Genomic DNA, 25,715 nt, shown 5'->3' on the forward strand with positions numbered 1-25,715 from the left:
ACTTACAGAGCGGAAATATATCGCAAAACTCGCCAAAGTGCCATTTTTCTTTCCATTACAGTGCTTGTTTTTGTTGTCATACGAGTTAGCGTACTAGCAACCTATTTCTTCAGACGTACGCCAATAGGTGCTATCACCCTGTGCCTTCAAGGATTTATCACGCTCTGGCGAATTCAGTTCTTCGCTGTTGTGCTGGTACTCCGACACAGGATGGGCATCGTCTGTGGGCAGCTGCTGGGGAGTACCCGGCCGCCGGCGGGCAGCGAGGAAGAACTGGAGGAGCTGGCGACGCGCGCAGGACAGCTGGGTGTGGCGGGGGCGGTGGGGGCGGAGGTGCGGCGGCTGCAGCGCGCCAGGTTGGCTCTTCACCGCTGTGCTCGCCTCTGCGGTCTCCACTTCGGACCCGCACTGCTGCTGGCCATCCTGGGAGATTTCGTCGAGATGACTTGCTGTGCCTATTGGCTTATAATACTGGCTCAAGAAACAGACAAGAGAGCGGAAATACTGGTGAAGTTATTTGCACTTACTAACGTCCTGTTACGCCAGCTGGTGGTCTGCTGGGTGTGTTCCTCGGCGGCTGACCGCGCCGACAGGGCTGGTCTGCTCCTGTCGAGGCTGCAGCCGCTCCTGCGTCCCGGGCCAGCAGTCGATGTTCTGCGACTTCCAATGGACAGACTACGAATTTCCGCTATGGGTTTTTGTGACATCGACCTTCATGTCTTCACAGTCACGGTTAGTGCAGCAGTCACTTATCTCGTGATACTTGTACAATTCCATAAGTGAAGTACTACATAATGATGCTTGGAAGGGAGTCTCTCCTTGTAACAGTGCAATGTACGGAAGGTATCATTGCTGGAAACATCATCTTGCAAACTCAAAGTTTGTGTCATATTACCTAATAGCCGCATGGTAAGTGCAGGTTCTTTTTCAATTACTCGTAGTGTTTGTTTTATCCATAGGATTGAGAGACATGTGCTTCTAATGAAACAAATATCAATAAAGCTGTTCTGAAAAATTTTATAGTAAACGTGTGTAATTATTTTGTTTCTACCTACAGCCTGCATGGAAAATGGAGCTCTAAAATGGTTCCTTTGAATCAGGTGACATAAATAACAGAGCAGATCCTCCAGCACCGAATTGGATTCCTGCTCCAAAGCATGAGGATGTATTAGGGCTCCAGCATAAGCTATTATTTTAATATGATATTTCCATCATACGTTACTTTTAAAACATTCTTTCATACGTAGTACCTGAAGCAGGTGATATCATGCCCCACGTCTACAGCACGCACATACCATATAGGACACCTGCTGGTTCTCCATGACCTTAAATCACCGGCAGAACAATGTCACTACTGTTTTTGCAACACTAACACACTTCATCATGCACAAGAAGCTGTATTAAGTTTCTTTCTTTTCTGTGATCACCTCTGATAAAGAAAAATGGCGAATCATAACATGTTAATGGTTTGCCAAAAATCCGTCAATATTCGCCACAAAGTTGACACACTCCTCACACGTACCTTGATGACAAGTAAATAAGAACCACACATTATACTGCCACTGCTACACAAACAAACATAGCAGCTTACAAGTATTCAGAATGTATTGACACTTCATGCCCGTGCAATGGGAGCAAACACTCCAGTGCTGACGAGCTTTAAAGATCTGAAACTATAGAACTGTTTTGTGCATTCACTGGCTTTAATACAACAGTTCTCTGTACTGTACAGAACCAGCATAAGAAATTATTTATAATCTATAAATCAAATCTATCAACGAAATCCAAATGAGAAAAAGTTCAAATTTCACTGTACACATGGGTTAAACGCCACAGACGATACTTACATAATGAATGAAGAGCAATGTATGTAAATAGTGTTTCAAATTCTTTTTAGTTCCAAGGTTAAGTTGTTGTTTTGATCTTCAGTCCAAAGACTGGTTTAGTGCCGCTCCCCATGCTACTCTTTCCCGTGCAAGCCTTTTCATCTCCTAGTAACTAAAACAACCTGCATCCAGTTGAAACTACTTACTTCATTTATTGCCTAGTCTACCTCTATGTTTTTTTTGTTTTTACCCCCCACTCCCAGCCCCACACTCCCATCAGCACCAATATGACAATTCCTTAACGTCTCAGAATGTGATCAATTAACAGGCCGTTTCTTTTAGACAAGTTGTGCCATAAATTTATTTTCTTCCGAATTTAGTTCAGTATCCTCTCACCGGTTACGTGATCTACCCATTAGATCTTCGATTTTCTTCTGTAGTAGCACATTTCAGAAGTATCCGTTCTCATTTTGTTTGAACTTATTATCATCCTGGTTTCGCTTCTACACAAGGCTTCGCTCCAGAGTAATACTTCCCAAAACGATTTCCTAACACTTGAATATATATTCGGTATTGACCAGTTACCGCTCTTCACACATCCTTTTCTTGCCATTGGCATCTACGTTTTTATATATTCTTTGCTTCGGCCGTCATCAGTTATTTCTCTGGCCAAAGGGCAAAAAGCACCTACTACTTTTAGTGTTTCATTTTCTTACCCCATTGCGTCAGAATCGCCTGATCTGTTTGACCACATTCCATTGCCTCTCCTTTGCAACAGTTGATGTTCATCGTATTCCTTTCAAAAAATTCAGCTGCTCTTCCAAGTCCTTCGCCGCCTCTAACAAAATTTCAGTATCGCTGTCCAATCTCAATCATATTTTCCCTTATCTCAGAACTTTAATGCAGTTTCGAAATTATTCTTTGCATTACGTTACTGCTAGCTCAGTGTACAGATTCAGTAACTCCAGGGATTCGTTACCACCCTGCCTTACGCACACCTCAACCACTGATTCCCTTTCATGCTGTTGGACTCTTATTACTACATCTGGTTTCTATGTAACTCGTATATATGCTTCGTTCCCTGTACAATACAGCTGCTACATTCACAATTCCGAAGAGTTGGTTCCAGTCAACAATGTCAAAAGCTTTGTCTATGTCTACAAATGCTACAGACGCAGACTTAATATTCCTTAGCCCATTTTCTAAGATAATTTGTTGGGTCATCATTGCCAGCGGTGTTTCGGTGTTCCTACGTTTCTCCGGAACTCAGACTCATCATACCTGAGGTCGGCCTGAACCACCCGTACTTAAATAATTCATGTCAATATTTTGCAACCATGACTTCTGAAACTGATGGTTTCGTTATGTCCTTACCAGTCTGCATTTCCTTTTTTTTTATAATTAGAGCTAATACATTCTTCTTGAAATCTGGGGGTATTTCGCATGTCTCATACATCATGCACGTCAGGTGGACTAGTTTTGACATGGCTGGCTCTCCCAAGTTTATTAGTAGGTCTGGGGGTATGTCGTATACTGCAGGGGCATTGATTCATGTTACGTCTTTCAGAACTCTGTCAGATTCTTCCCAATCATACCTCCCGTCTCATCTGCATCTAGTTCCTCTCTTTTTCTGTGGTACTACAATCAAGATAATTTTCCTTGTATAGCCCTTCTATATATTCCTTCCACCTTTTGAGCTTTCCCTTCTTTGTTTACTGCCGGCTTTCCATTTGAACGCTTGATATTCATACTGCTACTACTGTTATTTTCGAAAAATTTCTTTAATTTTCCTACAGGTGGTAACTATCTTTCCTATAGTTGTACACCCTTTAACCGAATTGCATTTGTCCTTAATCGTTTTCTGGTTTCCCATTTTGCACTCTCTGTGAATATCCTTAATCAGTTTAATTCAGTGCCTCGTGTGATATCCAAGGATATCTGCGAGCCGTTATCTTTTTACCTATTTGATCCTCTAGTACCTTCACTGTTTCACCTTTCAAAGCTACCCATTCGGTTTCTACTATACTTGCTTCTCCACTTTCAGTTAATCGTTTCCTAATGCTCCCGTTGAAACTCTGAATAAGCTATTGTTCTGTCAACTCATCCAAGTCACAAAACATATATTTCCTACCCTTCTGGTATTTCATCAGTTTTTATCTACAATTTACAGCGTATCAATTATAGTCAGAGTTCACATCATCTCCTTGGAATATCTTACAATGTAGGACCTACTTCCTAAATCTCTGTCTTACCAGTCCAGGTCTGTTCTACGTATATAGCCATCTTTCATGTTTCTTAAACAAGGTGCTACCAATGAATAAATTATACATTATGCCAAAATCTACCAGGTGGTTTCCTCTTTTGCTCGCTGTCCCCAATTCATATTCTACTACTACTTCTCCTTCTCTTCCTTGTACTACTGTTGTATTCCAGTTCTCCATGCAATTAAATTTTCATTTCCCTTAATATCTGCATAATTTCTTTTTATCTCATAGTACATTGAATCTCTTAATCATCTGTGTAAGTATGTAACTCACAAATTTGTGTTACTGTGGAAGGTGTTCGGCCTTGTGATACTGCGTTCACTCTGTTGTTGATTGTAGCTTACTTGCATTCTTATTCCCTTATTTAGTATTGGGCCTATTCCTGCGATACCTCCATTTGATTTTCTATTTAAAACCCTGTACTCATCTGACCAGAAATTCTATCCATCCTGCAAGCAGAGTCACTACTTCCTTGTATATAGAACTTCAACTCATCCATTTCCCACCACGAACCACCAGGCTCCTAAAACCTTTCACTTAAGTGCTATGGTCCTTAATTTTCTTGCGATTACAAACAACGTATGGTCGTGCAGGTTACTCTGGGACAGTGTGGCGTTTCAGTTTTTTATTTCACTTATTTTACCTAAAAGAACATTAATTCAGAAAAACTTCTTCTTTCAGCCTTTCACAATGAACAACAGTCAAGAGTATTGTGGTAACCTCGTCTCCCCTAATAATTCATCTACGCCATTTGATTTTATTCTGCCGACATTTGAGCGTAAATAAAACAAATCTCACTCCCAACAGCAACGCTCGTCCATAGACAATTATGTTGACATAACAAAAGAAATTTTAGCAGATACAGATAAAGTCGACAACGGATTACAGTAGTGAACTAGGAACAATAAGAAAATCTTCCTACACATTCTACTTTTTTCTATAATGACTAAGTGTTTTGTCTTTTGAACAATAAATATATTCAGAGTTCCAATCCTGAATCTACAGTGCATGTATTTACTTCGTAAAGTAAAAGCAAAGAATGGATCAGCCAGGATTATTGCTTATAAGATATTAATAACCAATTAAAAATTCGTAGTTGCTGAAGTTGAGTTTTACTTCAAATACTCTTCTCTGAACCCTGAAAACACATAATAAAATCAACTCCTGTTTCACATTCAACTTTCTTACTATCACCAAGAGGTGGTTCTAATGTTAAAAAGTGAAAGAAGCTCGGTCTGACTTCTATGAGTTGTTCCCGCTGTTACCAATAGGTGACTGCAGTGGGTAAGATCTTTCAAAGCTCCATTTATGAACCGCACTTTGTTTACTACACAAAAGATTAATTAATTTCCACAGTTATGATGTCACAGTATTCTTCACTACTTGCGAAATACATTGGAAACGCGAAAAGTGTGATGTTTACCTTTATTATCTGGGACATAGTTGAGGTTAAGTAGAACAAAAGACGTTCTAAGAATAAAATTAATGACTTTATCTCATCTGGTCAAAGGCCTTGTCGCAGATGTAACACCGGCTCCCGTCAGATCACCGAAGTAAAGCGCTGTCTGGCTGGGCTAGCACTTGGATGGGTGACCATCCGGTGTGCCGAGTGCCGTTGGTAAGCGGGGTGCACTCAGCTCTTGTGAGGCAAACTGAGGAGCTACTTGATTGAGAAGTAGCGGCTCCGGTCTCGGAAACTGACATACGGCCGGGAGAGTGGGGTGCTGACCACATGCCCTTCCATATCCGCATCCTATGGGCTGAGGATGACACGGCGACCGGTCGGTACCGTTGGGCCTTCATGGTCTGTTCGGGAGGAGTTTTAGAGTTTTTTACTTTATCTCATCTATGATGACACAGTATTCTAAAAGGAATCAGGAAATGTAATGTTTACTTAGCAACAGTATGTAAAAATGTAAAGTGTATTCTGTCGAAAATCTGATGTTCATGTGGATTGTTGATTCAGAGTAGAAACCATGGTCCTCGCTGCAGACAGACGTTGCGCCGATTTCAGATCGTGAGAGAGTTGGTCAGCAACTCGAAAGCTATTTAAAACTTGTGTGCTCGATTTATTCCCACCCATGTGGGAAATTTCATGTATCGTCAGTCGAAATAATGACCCCACATATAACTTCGAAGTTTTCTCCTTCTCTGTACCAGTTATTGTTTCGTTTTGTGGAGTATAAAGGTAATGGTTCAGTGTTCTAATTTGTGTCTGGAAGACGTGTAGCCTGAGTTTCTCTTCGTCTACCTTCTGGTGCTCATAATTTCTTTGCATTCCTATAACATCGATACTTACTAAGAGCAACTTTTATTTAGTGTTACATTAATGTGCGCGTATACCACCAAAAGGCGCACATAAATGATTTCCTCATTTAGTTTCACTCAGCAGGTACGATATTTCTTACACATTCTCTGCCCTGGTTTCAACACATTAGAAGTTTAAAGTACTGCTCGTCAACACAAAGTAGTACCTATAAAACAGCTTGAAGCTAAAAAAATTTAAAGCAGGAGTCATTAACATTACCCTTAATTCTCTTTAGTTTAATTACTATTTCCAAATACAATGGGGTATGGAGGTTACATGTAATATCTGTTATTTAGTAGAAGAAAGTATTTTCGAAGTTTATACGTACAGGAATACATGTGGATACAAAGGGGACGATTTACGTACTAAAATAAATAAAGATGACAAAACAATTTATAGAGAAAAGTTACTTTATTTACGGGACCGGTGTGCAAACATTGGTGAAACGGTGTATAAATAAATAGGCGGCGTCTGAGGTCACGCATCTGTAATTAGTGGTTCTGGATGACAGTAGGAGAGACGATGTAGGCTACAGAGGCGGGGAGAGGTAAGCTACAGCATGCTGGCGTAGCTTACAGTAGGGGTGGCGAAGGCGGCCTTGACAACAGCGGGGGCGGCGGCTGCCGCTGTGACAGCAGGCGAACCCAGGAGGCCGGGGGCGGCGGTGGCCACCGCGAAGACCATCTGTGGCGACAAAGAATGTGTATGTCAGAGAAAATCTTCACTGCTCATAACCAACGATTAAATGTGGCATAACAACGGCGCTGTGTTGAATTGCTCTTGGGTTTTTTTTTTGAACAGAGTGTCTTGAATTCAGCACTGGCAAAGCGTGGCTCGCGATACATCATCCGACCGTGAGCTGTTCCGCATCCAACTCCACTCGGGCATTGCCGTCATAGTTTGCGGCAAGCTACTGTTCGTTTCTTAATCAGCTGTCGAGTGGGGCACCGTCTGTTAGACTTCGAAGAGCATCACTCTTCCGTTAGTCACGTTTGCTCTGCGCGTTTCGTTCACATTTAATCTCTTTAATATTGCTCTATGATTCAAGTTGTAGTTTATTATTACGTCTATCGTAGTGGTTTTGATTCTGATTAATCTGCGGCCAATTTTCTACTATGGTTCTTAATAATCCCGAAAAGAAGGAATACCGTTCAGCATGTAAAACATCCTTGGTTCAAAACACAAATCCACTAATCTTGCTTGACACATCTCTTCGCTCCATGAAGCCACCCATAGCATTAACTCTCGTGACGATCGAGGCCCTTTTGTCGGTAAGGTATAAAAAAGGTGTAAAAGAGTTGCACGAAAAATCAAATCCCAAGGAAAAGAGCTGTCTCTATGGAGGCTGCATACTCGGTTCACTAGAGAAACAATCAAATAACTCATATTGATGAGTTTTATTACGTTAAGACAAATACAATAGTTAATATTGTGAGATGTGTTGCAAGCAAAGGGCGACATACAAAATAATCAGTCTTCTTCAAAATAGACCGACACAAGTCTTTGTTACGTAGAAATGTCTAAGGAAGTCGCTAAAGTTGACGCTGCTACCAAAGTGGCTATCATTGACGCTGCTATCCAAGTGAGCCGCACAATTCGGGCGCGGACTTAATGTCCTCTTCCCATAGGGGCCACAGCTGTCACGTAGTCGTCCTGGAAAGGAGGTCGGTCAGCGTGCGATTGGGTGACTTCTTCTCACAGTCTTCTCTTCCCTGTCGTTCCTGACTGGCGGGCCGACGCTTGACTTTACGCCGTAACAGAAAGGGTTTAAATGCGTCGTTATATGGTATGCTTAAAATTAAAGAAAGCTCAGAAATGCGACGGTTTACTGGTGAAAGAATCTGCAATGGAACTGGTAAAATTTCAGTCATGCATTTACGGGTACTAACGGATTCCGGTGTAAACTCGCGTTGCTTAATTTATAATTAAACAAGGAAAATTTGTGTTATTTCCCAAGTTGCTGTGAACTGGGACAAGATTACTTGGATGTAAACTTTCCAAGATTTCCTTCCGTTAGTGATGAAGTCAGCAATGTGGTTCATGGTCGTTTTAAATATTTGGAATATGTAAAGCCGGATATCATTTTCTTTAATAATCCAATGAATATTAGTCTTACAAGTGCTAGAAATGATATTAAGGAAGAAGTCTGCAACATGGAAATGATCTAATCACGTTACTCACGACATAAAACAGATGCCTACACTTTTTAATGACTCAACAAGGTTGCAGACGTGCTCAAAAAGTCGCAGATTTCACTCCTAAACAGAAATCTTTTCTTATCAACATACAATTGTGACAGTACTGTTCATGAGTCGTGAGTCATTCTTGGGTGGGTCAGTGGCAGAACATTTGCCCGCGAGTCTGAGTATCGGTCCGGCACACACTTTTAATCTGGTACGGAGTTTCATATCCGTGCACACTCCACTGCAAGGGGAAAACTTCATTCTGTAAAGTACAGATTCTTCAATGAAGCATGTTAACTCCGTTATTGTAGGCTTTCTCGCAGTATTCCAACGATGAAATTTTCTCAGGTGATTCCTCACCGGAAGATGACGGGTACGAGGTCATCGAAAAGTTGCGACAGCACAATACCACCCCACAGCTGATCACTTGATGTTCAATTCGACTTTGTATTGTCGGAAGTGTGACGGTACCGCGGGGGGTGGAGATGGATAGCGAAGCACTCGCTGGAGGGGACTGATTCATAAGGCACGGTTATCCAGGCCTGGTCTAGGTATTGAAACTTCCTGGTAGGTGAAAACTGTGTGCAGCACAGGGGACCAGAATATGAAAACTTGCTTTGTCGCGCATGTGCTAAACAAGCACAATCGTAAATTCAGGCAGATTGTAGCGCAGTCGTTAGGCATTTGTTTTGTTTTGGCGCCTCAGTGGCACTTGCCTGTCTTGTAGGCTCTCAGAGACGAGTGTGGCCTGAGCTCCCAGTTGGTGCACATCGACAGCGCAGAAAGATACGTATATACCTTCTTTTCTGTGTTTACTTCGTAGATTCTTACCTAAATTGCGTGTGAGTTTCGTATAGGAGGTGTAATTTCGAGTTTTAGTTACTGTAATCGTAAATTCAGGCAGATTGTAGCGCAGTCGTTAGGCTTTTGTACAGGTTAGTTCATACATTCTATGCGTGTTTCCCTTGCGTTATCTAGGCACGGACTCGTGTTTCAGTAACTGTTGTTCAACATCGATTAGAATGGACAGGGACTGTGACTGATGTGCTCGGAAGAGGGCTGAGTTAGCACCCCATCGCTCACAGCTGCAGGCTGCACTGACTTCGATCATGCAGCTTGAGGCTGTTGCCATGGGCATCACTGTGGGGAGCCGGACTTGGGTATCACGGGGATGTCAATCTCGTTCTGTCTGTCCCCAGATCGGTCTGCCGCTGTGGTTGCCCCAGTTGCTGCCCACAGTGGGGCTGAGCGCTTGCCTGTGGTTGATTGGGAGGTCGTTCCAGGGCGTGGCAGGCAGCAAAAGACGTCTCTGGAGGCTGATCAGAAAGCCTCCCTGGTGCATCTGACAAACAGGTTTCAGGTGCTGTCTCTCACTGAGCCAGATGCAGCTGCCTGCCCTGTTTCAGAGGATGATACTCAGCCTTCAAGGTCGGGGCAAACGCAGAGGGTGGGCTTATTGGCAGTTGGGAGCTGCAATGTTAGGCGCGTAATGGGGCCCCTTAGGGATATGGCGGCTAAGGAGGGGAAGAAATCCAGTGTGCACTCCGTGTGCATTCCGGTTGGAGTCATTCCTGATGTGGAAAGGGTCCTTCCGGATGCCATGAAGAGCACAGGATGCAGCCGGCTGCAGGTGGTGGCACATGTCGGCACTAATGACGTGTGTCGCTTTGGATCTGAGGAAATTCCCTCTGGATTCCAGCGGCTACCTGATTTGGTGAAGGCTGCCGGTCTTGCTTATGAGATGAAGGCAGAGCTCACCATCTGCAGCATCGTTGACAGAACCGACTGCGGACCTTTGGTGCAGAACCGGGTGGAGGGACTGAACCAGAGGCTCAGACGGTTTTGCGACTGTGTTGGGTGCAGATTCCTTGACTTGCGCCATAGGGTGGTGGGGTTTCGGGTCCCGCTGAATAGGTCAGGAGTTCACTACACTCAGCTGGCGGCTACACGGGTACCGGAGCCCGTGTGGCGTGGACTGGGCGGTTTCTTAGGTTAGAAGGCCTCGGGAAAGTATGGGATGGGCTGCAAGCTCAAAGGGTTCATGGCAAATACAGGACGTGCTTGGATCAAGGAACAGTCGGAATTGTAGTTGTAAATTGTTGTAGTTGTGCTGCGAAAGTCCCTGAGCTTCAAGCGGTGATAGAAAGCACACAGAAGATGAAATCGTTATAGGTACACAAAGCTGGCTGTAGCCTGAAATAAGTTCTACAGAAATTTTTACGAAGTCTCAGACGGTGTTCAGGAAAGATAGATTAGGCAGAAATGTTGGTGGAGTGTTTGTGTCTGTCATTAGTGGTTTATCTTGTAGTGAAGTCGAAGTAGATACTCCGTGCGAATTGGTATGGGTGGAGGTTATACTTAACAGCCGAACTAAGTTAATAATTGGCTCCTTCTACCGACCCCCAGACTCCGATGATATAGTTGTTGAACATTTCAGAGAAAATTTGAGTTTCGTAACAAATAAATGCCCCACTCATACGGTTATAGTTGGTGGGGACTTCAACCTTCCCTCGATATGTTGGTAAAAATACTTGTTCTAAACCGGTGGTAGTCAGAAAACATCTTCCGAGATTGTCCTAAATGCTTTCTCCGAAAATTATTTCCAGCAGTTAGTCCACGAACCCACGCGAATTGTAAATGGTTGCGAAAACACACTTGACCTCTTGGTCACAAACAATCCAGAGGTAATAGATAGCACCATGACTGATACAGGGATTAGTGATCACAAGGTCGTTGTAGCTATGCTGAAGAGCGTTTCTTCCAAATCTACCAGAAACAAATACTAAATGATATTATTTAAAAAAGCGGATAAAGTGTCACTACAAGCCTTCCTAACAAGGGAACCTCCCCATCGCACCCCCCTGAGATTTAGTTATATGTTGGCCCAGTGGAAAGGCCTTGAAAAACCTAACACAGATCAATCGAGAAAACAGGAAGAAGTTGTGTGGAACTATTAAAAAAATAAGCAAAATATACAAACCAAGTAGTCCATATACAAGATAGGCAACATCAAGGATAATGTAAGTTTAGGAGCGCCATGGTCCCGTGGTTAGCGTGAGCAGTTGAGAAGCGAGAAGTCCTTGGTTCAAGTCTTCCCTCCAGTTAAAAGTCCAATTTTTTATTTTATAGAATTATTATCTGTCCGTCGGTTATGTTTTCATCACTTTTTTGGGAGTGATCATCACATCCACAAGAAAACCTAAATCGGGCAAGGTAGAAGAATAATTTTTCCCATTCGCCAAGCGTACAAGTTAGGTGGGTCGACAACATATTCCTGTCATGTGACGCACATGCCGTCATCAGTGTCGTATAGAATATATTAGACGTGTTTTCCTGTGGAGGAATCGGTTGACCTATGACCTTGCGATCAAATGTTTTTGGTTCCTATTGGAGAGGCACGTCCTTTCGTCTACTAGTCGCACGGCTTTGCGGTGTGGTCGCAAAAAACAGACGCTAGACTTGTTACAGTGAACAGAGACATCGATAAACGAACGGACAGATCATAACTTTACGAAAATAAAGAATGTAAACTTTTCACTCGACGGAGGACTTGAACCAAGGACCTATCGTTCGATAGCTGCTCACGCTAACCACGGGACCACGGCGCACCTGAGCTCACATTATCCTTGATGTTGCCTATCTTATACATGGACTACTCAGTTTGTATATTTTGCCTATTTTTTCGTAGCTCTACACAACTTCTTCCTGTTTTCTCGATTGATTTGTGTTCAGTTTTTCAAGGCCTATCCACTGTGCCAACTTGTAACTAAATCTGAGGGGGGTGCGATGGGGAGGTTCCCTTGTAAGAGACAATCTCCATTCCTTCCGAACTGACTATGCAAATGTAGACGAGATGTGGCTCAAATTCAAAGATATAGTAGCATTAGCAATTGAGAGATTCATACCTCATAAATTGGTAAGAGATGGAACTGATCCCCCTTGGTACACAAAACAGGTCCCAACGCTGTTGCAGAGGCAACGGAAAAAGCATGTGAAATTCAGAAAAACGCGACATCCCGAAGATTGGCTAAAATTTACAGACGCGCGAAATTTGGCACGGACTTCAATGCGAGATGCCTTTAATATGTTCCACAACGAAACATTGTCTCAAAATTTGGAACAAAATCTGAACAAATTCTGGTCGTATATAAAGTACACAAGCGGCAAGACGCAGTCAATACCTTCGCTGCGCAGTGCCGATGGTACTGTTACCGACAACTGTGCCGCTAAAGCGTAGTTATTGAATGCAGTTTTCCGAAACTCCAGGGAAGACGAATGGAATATTTCGGAATTTGAAACACGAACAGCTTCTAGCATGAGTTTCATAGAAGTAGATACTTTAGGGGTTGCGAAGCAACTCGAATCGCTTGATTTGGGCAAGTCTTCGGGTCCAGATTGTATACACATTAGGTTCCACTCAGATAATGCTGATATAATAGCTCCCTACTTAGTAATCATATACAACCGCTCGTTCACCGATAGATCTGTACCTACAGATTGGAAAATTGCGCAGGTCGCACCAGTGTTTAAGAAAGGTAGCAGGAGTAATCCATCGAACTACAGACCTATATCATTGACATCGTTTTGCAGTAGGGTTTTGGAGCATATTCTGTATTCAAACTTCATGAATCACCTCGAAGGGAACGATCTATTGACACGTAATCAGCAAGGTTTCAGAAAACACCGTTCTTGCGCAGCGCAGCTAGCTCCTTATTCGCACTAAGTAATGGCCGCTATCGACAGGGGATTCTCAAGTTGATTCCGTATTTCCAGATTTTCGGAAAGCTTTTGACACTGTTCCTCACAAGCGACTTCTAATCAAGCTATGGGGCTATGGGGTATCGTCTCAGTTGTGCTACTCGATTCGTGATTTCCTGTCAAGAAGGTCGCAGTTCGTAGTAACAGACGGGAAATCACCGAGTAAAATTGAAGTGATATCAGGTGTTCCCCAGGGAAGCGTCCTGGGACCTCTGCTGTTCCTGATCAATGTAAATGACCTGGGTGACAATCTGAGCAGTTCTCTTAGGTTGTTCGCAGATGATGCTATAATTTACCGTCTAGTAAGGTCATCCGAAGACCAGTATCAGTTGCAAAGCGATTTAGAAAAGAATGCTGTATGGTGTGTCAGGTGGCAGTTGACGCTAAATAACGAGAAGTGTGAGGTGATCCACATGAGTTCCAGAAGAAAACCGTTGGAATTCGATTACTAGATGAATAGTACAATTCTCAAGGCTGTCAATTCAACTGAGTACCTGGGTGTTAAAATTACGAACAAGTTCAGTTGGAAAGACCACATAGATAATATTGTGGGGAAGGCGAGTCAAAGGTTGCGTTTCGTTGGCAGGACACTTAGAAGATGCAACAAGTCCACTAAAGAGACAGCTTACACTACATTCGTCCGTCCTCTGTGAGAACATTGCTGCGTGGTGTGGTATCCTTACCAGGTGGGATTGACGGAGGACATCGAAAGGGTGCAATAAAGGGCAGCTCGTTTTGTATTATCACGTAATAGGGGAGAGAGTGTGGCAGATATGATGCGCGAGTTGGGATGGAAGTCGTTAACGCAAAGACGTTTTTCGTCGCGGCGAGATCTATTTACTAAATTTCAGTCACCAACTTTCTCTTCCGAATGCGAAAATATTTTGTTGAGCCCAACCTACATAGATAGAAATGATCATCAAAATAAAATAAGAGAAATCAGAGCTCGAACAGAAAGGTTTAGGTGTTCGTTTTTCCCGCGCGCTGTTCGGGAGTGGAACGGTAGAGAGATAGTATGATTGTGGTTCGATGAACCCTCTGCCAAGCACTTAAATGTGAATTGTAGAGTAATCATGTAGATGTAGATGTAGATGAAGCGCGACACAAGATCCGTCCCCAGAGCTTCGCTGCCGCCAGTCACTCATCTCCTGCTTTCCAGACCTCATAGAAGTTCTGCTGCACGCACTGCGGGACTGTCACTCCTAGAGGCAATGATGCGGCGGAGAAAATACCTTAGCTACAGCGTAGGAGGCAGTTTCCAGAATGAATTTTTCTCTGTATCACACACTGTCAATTAACCAGGAAATTTCAAAGCAGCGCACACTCCGCTGCATAGGGAAAATTCATTTTGGAGCGTTAGGTCTAGTTCTGATTTAACAGTTCGGATTTAACATTAAAGTACAGTACTGCTGCAGCCGACGGCGTCAGCTGGTGTGCATCAAGTCAAATTTTGTCAGAAGTTGCTTCATGTTCAATTTCCCCCCTCCCCCACCATATTCCGCAAGGGAATGAGTACATAGATGTCGGAGATGTCTCATGCACTTTTACTGAACCTCGAAAGATTCTGAAATCTATGTCGATGGACAACGGCACGTATTCTCGGTAAGGAAATAAAAAGGAAGAGAGAACCGCAACATATAAAGCACATGAGAACGTAAGAATAGAATATCACGTTGCATGTAACTTGTGTTACACGTCATCATCATCGTCATATTCGTTGCTTGGCTACACACAGAGCTGGTTGTGAAATAGTGCTGCCGTCACACATTTCACACACCAATACTAATAGATTAAAGTCAGACTTTTTCTAATGCATCTTTCAGCCAAATACTAATCTACACATTTAATGTGGCATGACGAATTCTCATCAAACAAAATAATAGCATTAACATTTCTAAAATATTTCACTCTCTCCGAATGGTAGCATACTTCATACACGTGTACGTCGCCATATAATGTACTCATCAAATGCACCTGACATTGAACTTCGAATGTGCAGTGTGCAGAGTTGGTTGGTTGGTTTATTTGGGGAAGGGACTAAACAGCGAGGACATTGGTCCCGTCGGATCAGCGAAGGATATGAACTGTAAAACCTCACTAGTCATTTCGGAGAAGCAACAGGAAACAAATATTTTTCCTTTTGACAGTCCAATGAGTATTTTCAAGCTACAAAGTGTATCACATTTTTCGTCCTTTCAAAGGATCTATCTCGGCATTTGCCTGAAGTGATTTAGAGAAATCACGGAAAACCTAAATCAGGACGGCTGGACGCGGTTTTGAATATTCGTCCTTCCGAATGCGAGTTCAATTTTCTAACATGTAAGCACAGTGTAGTAACGGGAACATTATAGATAACCATAGGGTCCCCATTACATCCGCCAAGTTCAGTGCACTCTCTGTAAGAACAAGCAATAGCGAAGATTTTGTGAACGTTCGCAAAGTTTTATTGATTGTAACATAATCGTCACCGGGTAACCTGAAACGTCTAACGACGTGACCTGATTTATTCGCTTGGGATTCCGTTGACAAATCTTCGTTAATGTTATATGGTAGCTTCAGCGCAAAAGCATCATCATACGTGCGGTTCAGACTTGCATTCGCTACTCGACGGGGTAGCACTGTAGTGTCTGCATGTTTGAAGCATATATTTCTATAGAAATCAAGTACTTAGTTACGTCTCGTAGCTCATGAACTTTCCACATACATAGAAATGCCGTTACAAATGTAAAAGGCCTCAGCAGGAACTGCCGTTATTGAATGGACGATTAATGTATGCTGCGGGAGAAAGCTAATACATGTTTGCAGTATTTAGAAATAGAGATGGTTAATGTAGAAATCTAATGACTTGTGGCTAATTTCGCGCAGAGGACTAGTCACCCCAACTATTTTATTGATGTACGTGATGTCTCCAAATTTTAGAAACTTTGCTGCAGAAATGTAGTAATAACATCCACCGTGTCCTTATCACCTAGCATAGACGACTGTTAGCTGCGGTGGTGCTCTGTGGCACGTGCATTTATTATAATAATATTGTATTTGTCCATTTTAAAAGAAAAATACGATCATAATTGAAACTTATAAGAACGAGAGGCCATTATAGATGACTTAGTAGCGTGACTCATTATTAAGCAAAGGTAGCGTTAGAGGTTTATGATAAATAGGTTACACAGTTACTATCTTTCAACTGCTTATGCTACGATAATGTCAGCAGAAAGGGGCCATCAGAAATATTAAACGAGAAGCAGAGCTGCAGAATTGTAACTTTTTAGTCGTATTCCTCATCTATCTTTCACAAATCTCACTTAACACCTTTCGACACGAGCTACCAGAAAACTGGCCATACGTTGAGGAAAGGAGCTTACGTGGAATATACGAACGTAGAGAAAGAAACGAAAGTTTAACAACAAATCTGTATTCCCTGCTTCTTATGATCTACAACAACAAAAAACGCACTTTCCTAAAATGTAGAACCTTTCACTATTAAAACACTGTAAGCATTCGCTTCATTCAGAGGGAAAACTTACTGCATCCGTGCTCTTTACCTCATCAGTATAAGACAGTAAGAACTTTATATTGTTTATGAACCGTAAATCATCACTAGTCATTTTGGAGAAGCAACAGGGTACAAATACTTTTTTCTTTTGGCAGTCCAAGGAGTATTTCCGAGGTACAAAGAGTACTCACTTTTTTTTCTTTTGCTATGTCAGACATTTTGTTCTCCGGTTGAGCAGACAGTATTACGTTAGACTTCTGACGACCAGTTCCGTTAATGAGAATGTTTAAATTCTCCAAGGAACGGTTTCTTTGTTGAAAGATAAATCATATTCCAGCACTGTAAAGCCACTGCTCAACTGTGTTTCAAACAATAGCATGTACATACATTTTATTTTTCACTGTACCATATGTCCTTTTCCGAAAAATCTCGCCACTTCACCTTGTCTCCAGGTAGAGGGAGGGATGTCGGATCGTTACACTATTGATACATACTCATCCCATAGCTAGCTTGATCGAAAGTTATTACCCGTAGAGATCTTCTCCATGTTTCAAAATGTACGGGTAGGAAGATTTGTCCCATATTTTGGCTATAGGGAAATTTCTGAGGCTTGCTACTTTCGGTACTGTTGAGCTGGCTATATAGGAAATTGGGAATTCATGTCGGCTGCGCTGATGTATCAGAATCCTTTATAGCTGTCACTTTAACATAATAAATTTTGGTAGATAAATGTGTATGATCACCTTCGTTTGATGAAAACAGAGTTCACCATTGTTCTCATATTATGTGAAGTTGCATGCTGCAGCTCAAATTGTTTTCGTACGATATTCTTAGCCTGTACTCTACGGAAATACGTCCGCATTCATTTCCGGAACCAGCATCGTTGTGCAGTTCAACGTACAAAGTGAGGGCTGTAGGGGTGGCTCTGCCTAAATACGAGGGCAGTTCAATAAGTAGTGCAACACATTTTTTTTCTGAAACAGGGGTTGTTTTATTCAGCATTGAAATACACCAGGTTATTCCCCAATCTTTTAGCTACACAACACTATTTTTCCACGTAATCTCCATTCAATGCTACGGCCTTACGCCACCTTGAAATGAGGGCCTGTATGCCTGCACGGTACCAATCCACTGGTCGATGTCGGAGCCAACGTCGTACTGCATCAATAACTTCTTCATCATCCGCGTAGTGCCTCCCACGGATTGCGTCCTTCATTGGGCCAAACATATGGAAATCCGAAGGTGCGAGATCGGGGCTGTAGGGTGCATGAGGAAAAACAGTCCACTGAAGTTTTGTGAGCTCCTCTCGGGTGCGAAGACTTGTGTGAGGTCTGGCGTTGTCATGAAGAAGGAGAAGTTCGTTCAGATTTTTGTGCCTACGAACAAGCTGAAGTCGTTTTTTCAATTTCTGAAGAGTAGCACAATACACTTGAGAGTTGATCGTTTGACCATGGGGAAGGACATCGGACAAAATAACCCCTTCAGCGTCCCAGAAGACTGTAACCATGACTTTACCGGCTGAGGGTATGGCTTTAAACTTTTTCTTGGTAGGGGAGTGGGTGTGGCGCCACTCCATTGATTGCCGTTTTGTTTCAGGTTCGAAGTGATGAACCCATGTTTCATCGCCTGTAACAATCTTTGACAAGAAATTGTCACCTTCAGCCACATGACGAGCAAGCAATTCCGCACAGATGGTTCTCCTTTGCTCTTTATGGTGTTCGGTAAGACAACGAGGAACCCAGCGGGAACAAACCTTTGAATATCCCAACTGGTGAACAATTGTGACAGCACCACCAACAGAGATGTCAAGTTGAGCACTGAGTTGTTTGATGGTGATCCGTCGATCATCTCGAACGAGTGTGTTCGCACGCTCCGCCATTGCAGGAGTCACCGCTGTGCACGGCCGGCCCGCACGCGGGAGATCAGACAGTCTTGCTTGACCTTGCGGCGATGATGACACACGCTTTGCCCAACGACTCACCGTGCTTTTGTCCACTGCTAGATCACCGTAGACATTCTGCAAGCGCCTATGAATATCTGAGATGCCCTGGTTTTCCGCCAAAAGAAACTCGATCACTGCCCGTTGTTTGCAACGCACATCCGTTACGGACGCCATTTTAACAGCTCCGTACAGCGCTGCCACCTGTCGGAAGTCAATGAAACTATACGAGTCGAAGCGGGAATGTTTGAAAATATTCCACAAGAAATTTCCGGTTTTTTCAACAAAAATTGGCCGAGAAAAAAAATGTGTTGCATTACTTATTGAACTGCCCTCGTATATCACATATAAGGTTAGATGAACATGCTTCGATAGATGACAGTTAGCAATTAAGTAGTATCCAGACAAACTCACCGAAGATGGATTCATTTGTACCTGTAATGAAGATCAAACCATTTGTAGCCATTGTGTTAGAGATTGCCAACAAACACATGTTCCATGGGATGAATGTGATTGCTGGTTTTCGAAGTATATTTTTCAGTATTGCGAAGGTTAAAGATTCGGCAGATAATGCACGTCAGATAAGATACACAATAACTGCTGCAAAGGATATAACCAATATGAAACAGCCTCAAAATCTTCAGAAAGTTGTCAAGGCTGTTATTCCAAAATCAAGAAGCGCATTGTCATCAGCACAGTACGTGGCTGGGAAAGCTTTCGGCAACGCTTGCTTCCGTATGGTTTACTTCCAGCAACTAATGAAACTACTATTCCTTCCAAGCAGGTACACTGCTGCTTGCGTTGAATTTAGATCTCCTGTTTCTGCATGTGTAAGATGCTAAAAATATGTTGAAGCTACAGTACGAGTAACTTTTCATAATAAATTCGGTATTAGTGAATAGCTTCGCCAAATAATTCCATTATGTTCATTCGCAGCGAGTAACATTTGTGAAGATGAATATGATGGGAACTGTACAGTTCATAATACAGCAAATTGTTGTATTATTTAAGTTTTCTGTGCGTATGACACCCTTCTATGTAATACGGAAAGTACCATTAGATGTTATGAGAGGTGAACGTACCAGTATAGAAGGCAGAGGGTATCCTGTTGTCAGTATGTAAACAGTAACAGCAGAATGGTTCGATCAGGAGTGTGCAGTGAACACAGTGCTAAGCGATGCTTGAGCTGTTGTAAAGAGGGATGCCACTGGTCTGTAGACGACTAGAAACGAGAGATTTGCTTTGTTAAATCACGTTATACCCTGTGGTAATCGGATGGAAGACGCTGTCTGTCATCATTACCCGTTACGATATGGGGGTGTTTTTCGACGATATGGCTGTATCCCATTATTACACTGAAGAGAACGCTAAGTTAGAGAGGACACGAAGACATTTCACAGCACTGTGTACTACTTACAGTAGAGAAGCTGTTGCGGGAAGAAGATTAATTGTATCAGCATGACAAGACAGCTGTCACAAAATAGCATCTGTGAGGCTATTGGTTTTGGACGATAACATTGCTGATATGGAAAGGCCTGCCCAGAGTTCTGGTATGAACCCAGCGGAACGCTTTTGGAATGATTTAGAACGTCGGCTCCACTCCAGACTCCAGCATTCAACATAACTACCATCTCTGGTTTCGACTCTTGAAGAAGATTGGGCTGCCTTTCCTCCACAGACGTTCAGACATAGTATTGAAAGCATTCCCGGCAGTGCAAACTGTCACTGAGACGAATGGTGAAAACCTCACATATTAATGTACTCTTAGAGGGGCACCGATACTGTTGATGAGATAGTGTATGTGTCATGGCGTGATATCAAGTTCAGCTATTGAATCTCAATATTGTATTGTGCCATCAGTCTTGGGCAGTGTGTCCAAGCTGTGCCAACTACCAGATCGCAAATACTCGCATTGTTCTCCGTTATAGATAGGCAACAAACAAAACTGTATCAAAACACTTCATGGGATCTATATTAAATTTTGCAACCGCAAATAATAGTTGGAATGAGAATATAAATAAAAGACAGATACATAGAAAATATTATTCTAAGCCATCACATGTATAAATAAACCTTTATTTGTTATTGTTTCTATCACTCAGGCCGTCATCATTGGAAGACTATCAACAGAAGAACGAAAAATGAGACGTACACGTTATGTCCACCAAATAAGTTTCACACAAATGTTAAAGAGAAATGTAGAATTTCTTACAAAGGCAAATACTATAGACGTAGAACCAGTTAATCTTTCACCTACATGTTTCGAACGTCCTCAACCTTACAACAATGCTACTCTCCCAACTACACTACTGGCCATTAAAATTGCTACACCACGAAGATGACGTGCTACAGACGCGAAATTTAACCGACAGGAAGAAGATGCTGTGATATGCAAATGATTAGCTTTTCAAAGCATACACACAAGATTGGCACCGGCGGCGACAATTACAACGTGCTGACATGAGGAAAGTTTCCAACCGATTTCCCATACACAAACAGCAGTTTACCGGCTTTGCCTCGTGAAACGTTGCTGAGATGCCTCGTGTAAGGAGTAGAAATGCGTACCATCACGTTTCTGAATTTGATAAAGGTCGGATTGTAGCCTATCGCAATTGCGGTTTATCGTATCGCGACATTTCTGCTCGCGCTGGTCGAGATGCAATGACTGTTAACAGAATATGGAATCGGTGGGTTCAGGAGGGTAATACGGAACGCCGTGATGGATCCCAACGGCCTCGTATCTCTAGCAGTCGAGATGACAGGCATCTTATCTGCATGGCTGTAACGTCTCGATACCTCAGTCAACAGATGGGGACGTTTGCAAAACAACAACCAACTGCACGAACAGTTCGACGTCGTTTGCAGCAGCATGGACTATCAGCTCGGAGACCATGGCTGCGGTTACCCTTAACGCTGCTACACAGACAGGAGCGCCTGCGATGGTGTACTCAACGACGAACCTGGATGCACAAACGGGAAAATGTCATTTTTTCGGATGAACCCAGGTTCTGTTTACAACATCATGATGGTCGCATCCGTGTTTGGCGACATCGTAGTGAATGCACATTGGAAGCGCGTATTCGTCATCGCCATACTGGCGTATCAACCGGCGTGATGGTATGGGGTGCCATCGGTTGCTCGTCTCAGTCAACTCTTGCTCGCATTGACGGCAGATTGAACAGTGGACGTTAGATGTCAGATGTGTTACGACCCATGGCTCTACCCTTCATTCGATCCTTGCGAAACCCTACATTTCAGCAGGATAATGTACGACCGCATTTTGCAGATCCTGTACGGGCCTTTCTGGATACAGAAAATGTTCGACTGCTGCCCTGGCCAGCACATTCTGCAGATCTCTCACCAATTGAAAACGTCTGGTCAATGGTGGCTGAGCAACTGGCTCATCACAACACGCCAGTCACTAGTCTTGATGAGCTGTGGTATCGTGTTGAAGCTGCATGGGCAGCTGTACCTATACACGCCATCCAAGCTCTGGTTGACACAATGCCCAGGCGTATCAAGGCCGTTATTACGGCCAGAGATGGTTGTTCTGGGTACTGATTTCTCAGGATCTATGCACCCAATTTGGTGAAACTGTAATCACATGTCAGTTCTTCAGTTCTAATATAATATATTTGTCCAATGGATACCCTTTTATCATCTGTATTTCTTCTTGGTGCAGAAATTGTAATGGTCAGTAGTGTATTATGTACATTGACGTTAAATAGCAACAGATTGCTCTTACAATACGATATGATAAAATCTAAAGGAACTATTATGAAGGCTGATCCCCGTTGACTGAGGAACAACACAGATCACATATTTAGTAAGGACTACAAAGAACACAGTTCAAAATAGTCCTTACATTTCCAGTGTCGGTTGCCAATGATGATAGACTCTATCAGCTGAGAAAAGAATGGAGGCAATAAAGTGTATGTTAGGAAACATCGTGTTCACAATGTGAGTTATGTTGTCACTGTTTATCTACTAGTTCTAAGTGAAAGGTTAAATCGGAAATGAAGCAAATACGCTCCAAAGCTAGGCTCATGTTGGGTGTGCTTTTTAATGTTAATGTTTAATGCCTGGGGCTTAAATTTTAAAATCACTGATTTGCAGTTGATATCTGTAATGCGTAACAACATAGTCTGATAGTCCTTGTATAAGGACTGGACTGTGAATATTCTAACTTATTGTTACCCGTTGAGGTAGATGAATCTCTGTCATTTTCAGCTTTTTGTTCGAGTCTTCTGCCTCCTGAGATTTAAATCCTTAACCACCAATGAATCAGGGACTAGCATCTACTATTCTTATGAATATTTTGTAAGGTCTCGACCTGTACCGTCACAAAGATCTATATTGTGTTCCCATTTATGAAGTATATGGTGTTTCATATTGTTTCACGTTGTATATATTGTTCATGGGTGCATGTGAACAGTTTTTATCCACAGTTGATACTTGAGATTAGTTATTCTTACATCTAAAGCAAGATTATTTTTCGATGTTACTGACTTCTGTCCGTGGCCTAGGTTTTAGGTTTACTGTTATATACTCATATTCACGGTCAAACTGTACAACATTACAATAGTGTCATCATATGCCAATATTACGTTTCTCCCATGATAACATACATATGCTTAAACTCATCTGACGCATCTCTGATATTACTGTGAGCAGATATACAAATTTTATATAGGTCCACGGTCCTGTATTCTATATCACATACACCGTTCCTGCACAGTATTGCGTGCATGGGCACTGATGCTTATGCCATCCCAATACGAAAGAGCTGATTATTAGTCTGTATATCTGAGGTTAGTGTCCAGAGTTGATGTAACATGACAACTGACGAGCATTGGAGTTTATAGTTCTTGCATGATGGGTGTTTTGATATTTTAAGTGCTGCAGACCAAAGAGCTGGAAAGCACCACTGCAGCAGAATGTGCTGACAATGGAGAGTGAAGGAAGAATGCGTAAGTCCGACACAAGAGTACTTATGCTCTACACTGACTCCCCAAAGTACTTTCTCCACTACTCCTGAAAGTCAGGGTTGGGACTCATTTCAGTTGCAGCTAGGACGATTGGAGGAACTGGAAAGACAAAAACCAGGCCATGTGATGTCATTGCCACCTCACAGAGCCAGAGCACAAGATTAACTATTGTATAAATATTATTCCTGTTCTGGTACAGGTCTCAAATCCATTTGCAGCTGTCCAGTCTGGAGTTTGCACTATGTTGGTCTATTTCCTGCCTGTCTAGCTGTTACCAATCTCTCATGGAACAGCAAGTCTATCCTGCACAGCATGGTCAGTGATTCTGTGGGGGCACCAGCTACCCATTCCACTACTTCCACTGCCACTGTAGGTCGAGGCTGCGTGCTGAGTGCTTGCCGAACATTAGGGTCAGAGTGGTGCATGACATTCCTGCCCTGCTGCCACAAATATAACATAAATAATAGTAACATAAATAATAATAATAACAAATAAAAGAACTTAGTGAATATAGGAACTGGTACTTCAATAAGTAACTTCTTGTGTAGTGAGATTCTTGGAATAATATCTACTCTCTCATTAGCTAAAAGTTTTCGCCAGTAGCTTACACAAATAATGTTTGGTGAACAAGTCCAACGGATCTGCTGTTCTTATATTCCCCGTTTGGGTTACGGACGACATTAAATAAATATGTCGTATTATTTCCAGCTAAATAAAAAACATACATGACTCTTTCGCTTGGAGACCAGAACTGTGCAGTAGGCATATCAGAAGACTGCCTGTGAGGGGTGACATGGGTAAGGGTGAAATAGTCCTTCCCATTAATCCCTTCTGTTCCCAAGCCTCCCGATAGCCTGTGTTAGTGGCCGTCCGAAAAATATCGGCTTACATAGCTGACTTCATTTCCTGCCTTGTGTAGTCTTGTGTTCCGCTGATCTCATTTATGGCCTCCCATTTCCTTTTATTATTTTTATTTACAGCAACAAAATCTAGTGAAATGTCTATAGAGACACTACATCCCCAGTGTGAGTGACAAAACTAAAGGGACAAGACCACTATTGGCGATGTAATAACAGAATGTATCACGAATGAATTAGGCATTTGCGTAATTCCATACACAAACATAATTAATTAACTATGCGACAGCTACCGATACAAGTGACCCACAAATCATTAATTTGGCTCACATTATTCACTAATTATTAGAATGCTTGAATGTGAGACGGTGCTATATATTCAAGGCGCTCAAATCTCAATAAGTCAGTCATGATTATAAAGATGACATAACTGCATTGATTAAAATTTTTACCATGACTTATATTACTCTGCTGTAGAACACATCCCAGTACACACCTGACTCCCTGACGCCTTGCTGCTGGACGCATTCTCCCCCGCAGGGGACTGTAGCTGGAGGAAGAGTCCACTGCCTCTGCCAGCTGCCGGAACATAGACAGCGCCACGGTGAAGCGGCGCCGCCTACCAATATCTTCCTGGCCTACAAAGTACAACAAAACACCCACAGTCATGAAGCAGCTCGTAGCAGCCACGTACAACACTGCATACGCATAACAGAGGCAAGGGAGAGACAACAGCCATTTTCACTGACAACCACTTAGGATGGTTAGACTCCTGTAGCACCGAGCGAGGTGGCGCAGTGGTTAACTCCTTCCCATTTATAATGGATTAGGCCTTCATGGCCTGTTCAGGAGGAGTTTAGTTTAGTTTCTGCACCAAGTGTAACCCTTTTACGACTGTCGGAAGAATGGCGATGATGTAAACAACTTGATGTTTTCCTGCAGTTCGTTTGAAGCATGGCAAAACCGCTTAGTCCATAATCTTCTGAAACTGAACATTCCCTTGTTTTTGTAAGTCATGAAGATACTCGAGTACACAAAGCCCGTTTTGATTTTATGAGTGATGGTAATGTGTGTTTATGACGTTTGGTGTACTATCTGT

The 25,715-nt window shown here is 42.6% G+C and overlaps 1 protein-coding gene across 1 annotated transcript; it reads left to right on the forward strand.

Annotated features, from left to right (window-relative positions):
* Positions 1–210: 210 nt before the first annotated feature.
* Positions 211–783, forward strand: LOC124789098 (gustatory receptor 23a-like). Its single transcript, XM_047256421.1, has one exon. It carries the CDS (start codon positions 211–213, stop codon positions 781–783), a length of 573 nt encoding a protein of 190 aa, XP_047112377.1.
* The last annotated feature ends 24,932 nt before the right edge of the window (positions 784–25,715 follow it).

The sequence above is a fragment of the Schistocerca piceifrons genome, chromosome 1 (assembly GCF_021461385.2).
Source record: "Schistocerca piceifrons isolate TAMUIC-IGC-003096 chromosome 1, iqSchPice1.1, whole genome shotgun sequence".
Lineage (NCBI taxonomy): Eukaryota > Metazoa > Arthropoda > Insecta > Orthoptera > Acrididae > Schistocerca > Schistocerca piceifrons.

Coding starts and splice junctions, on each gene's coding strand:
- LOC124789098 (XM_047256421.1), top strand. CDS start 211: ATGGGCATCGTCTGTGGGCAGCTGCTGGGGAGTACCCGGCCGCCGGCG.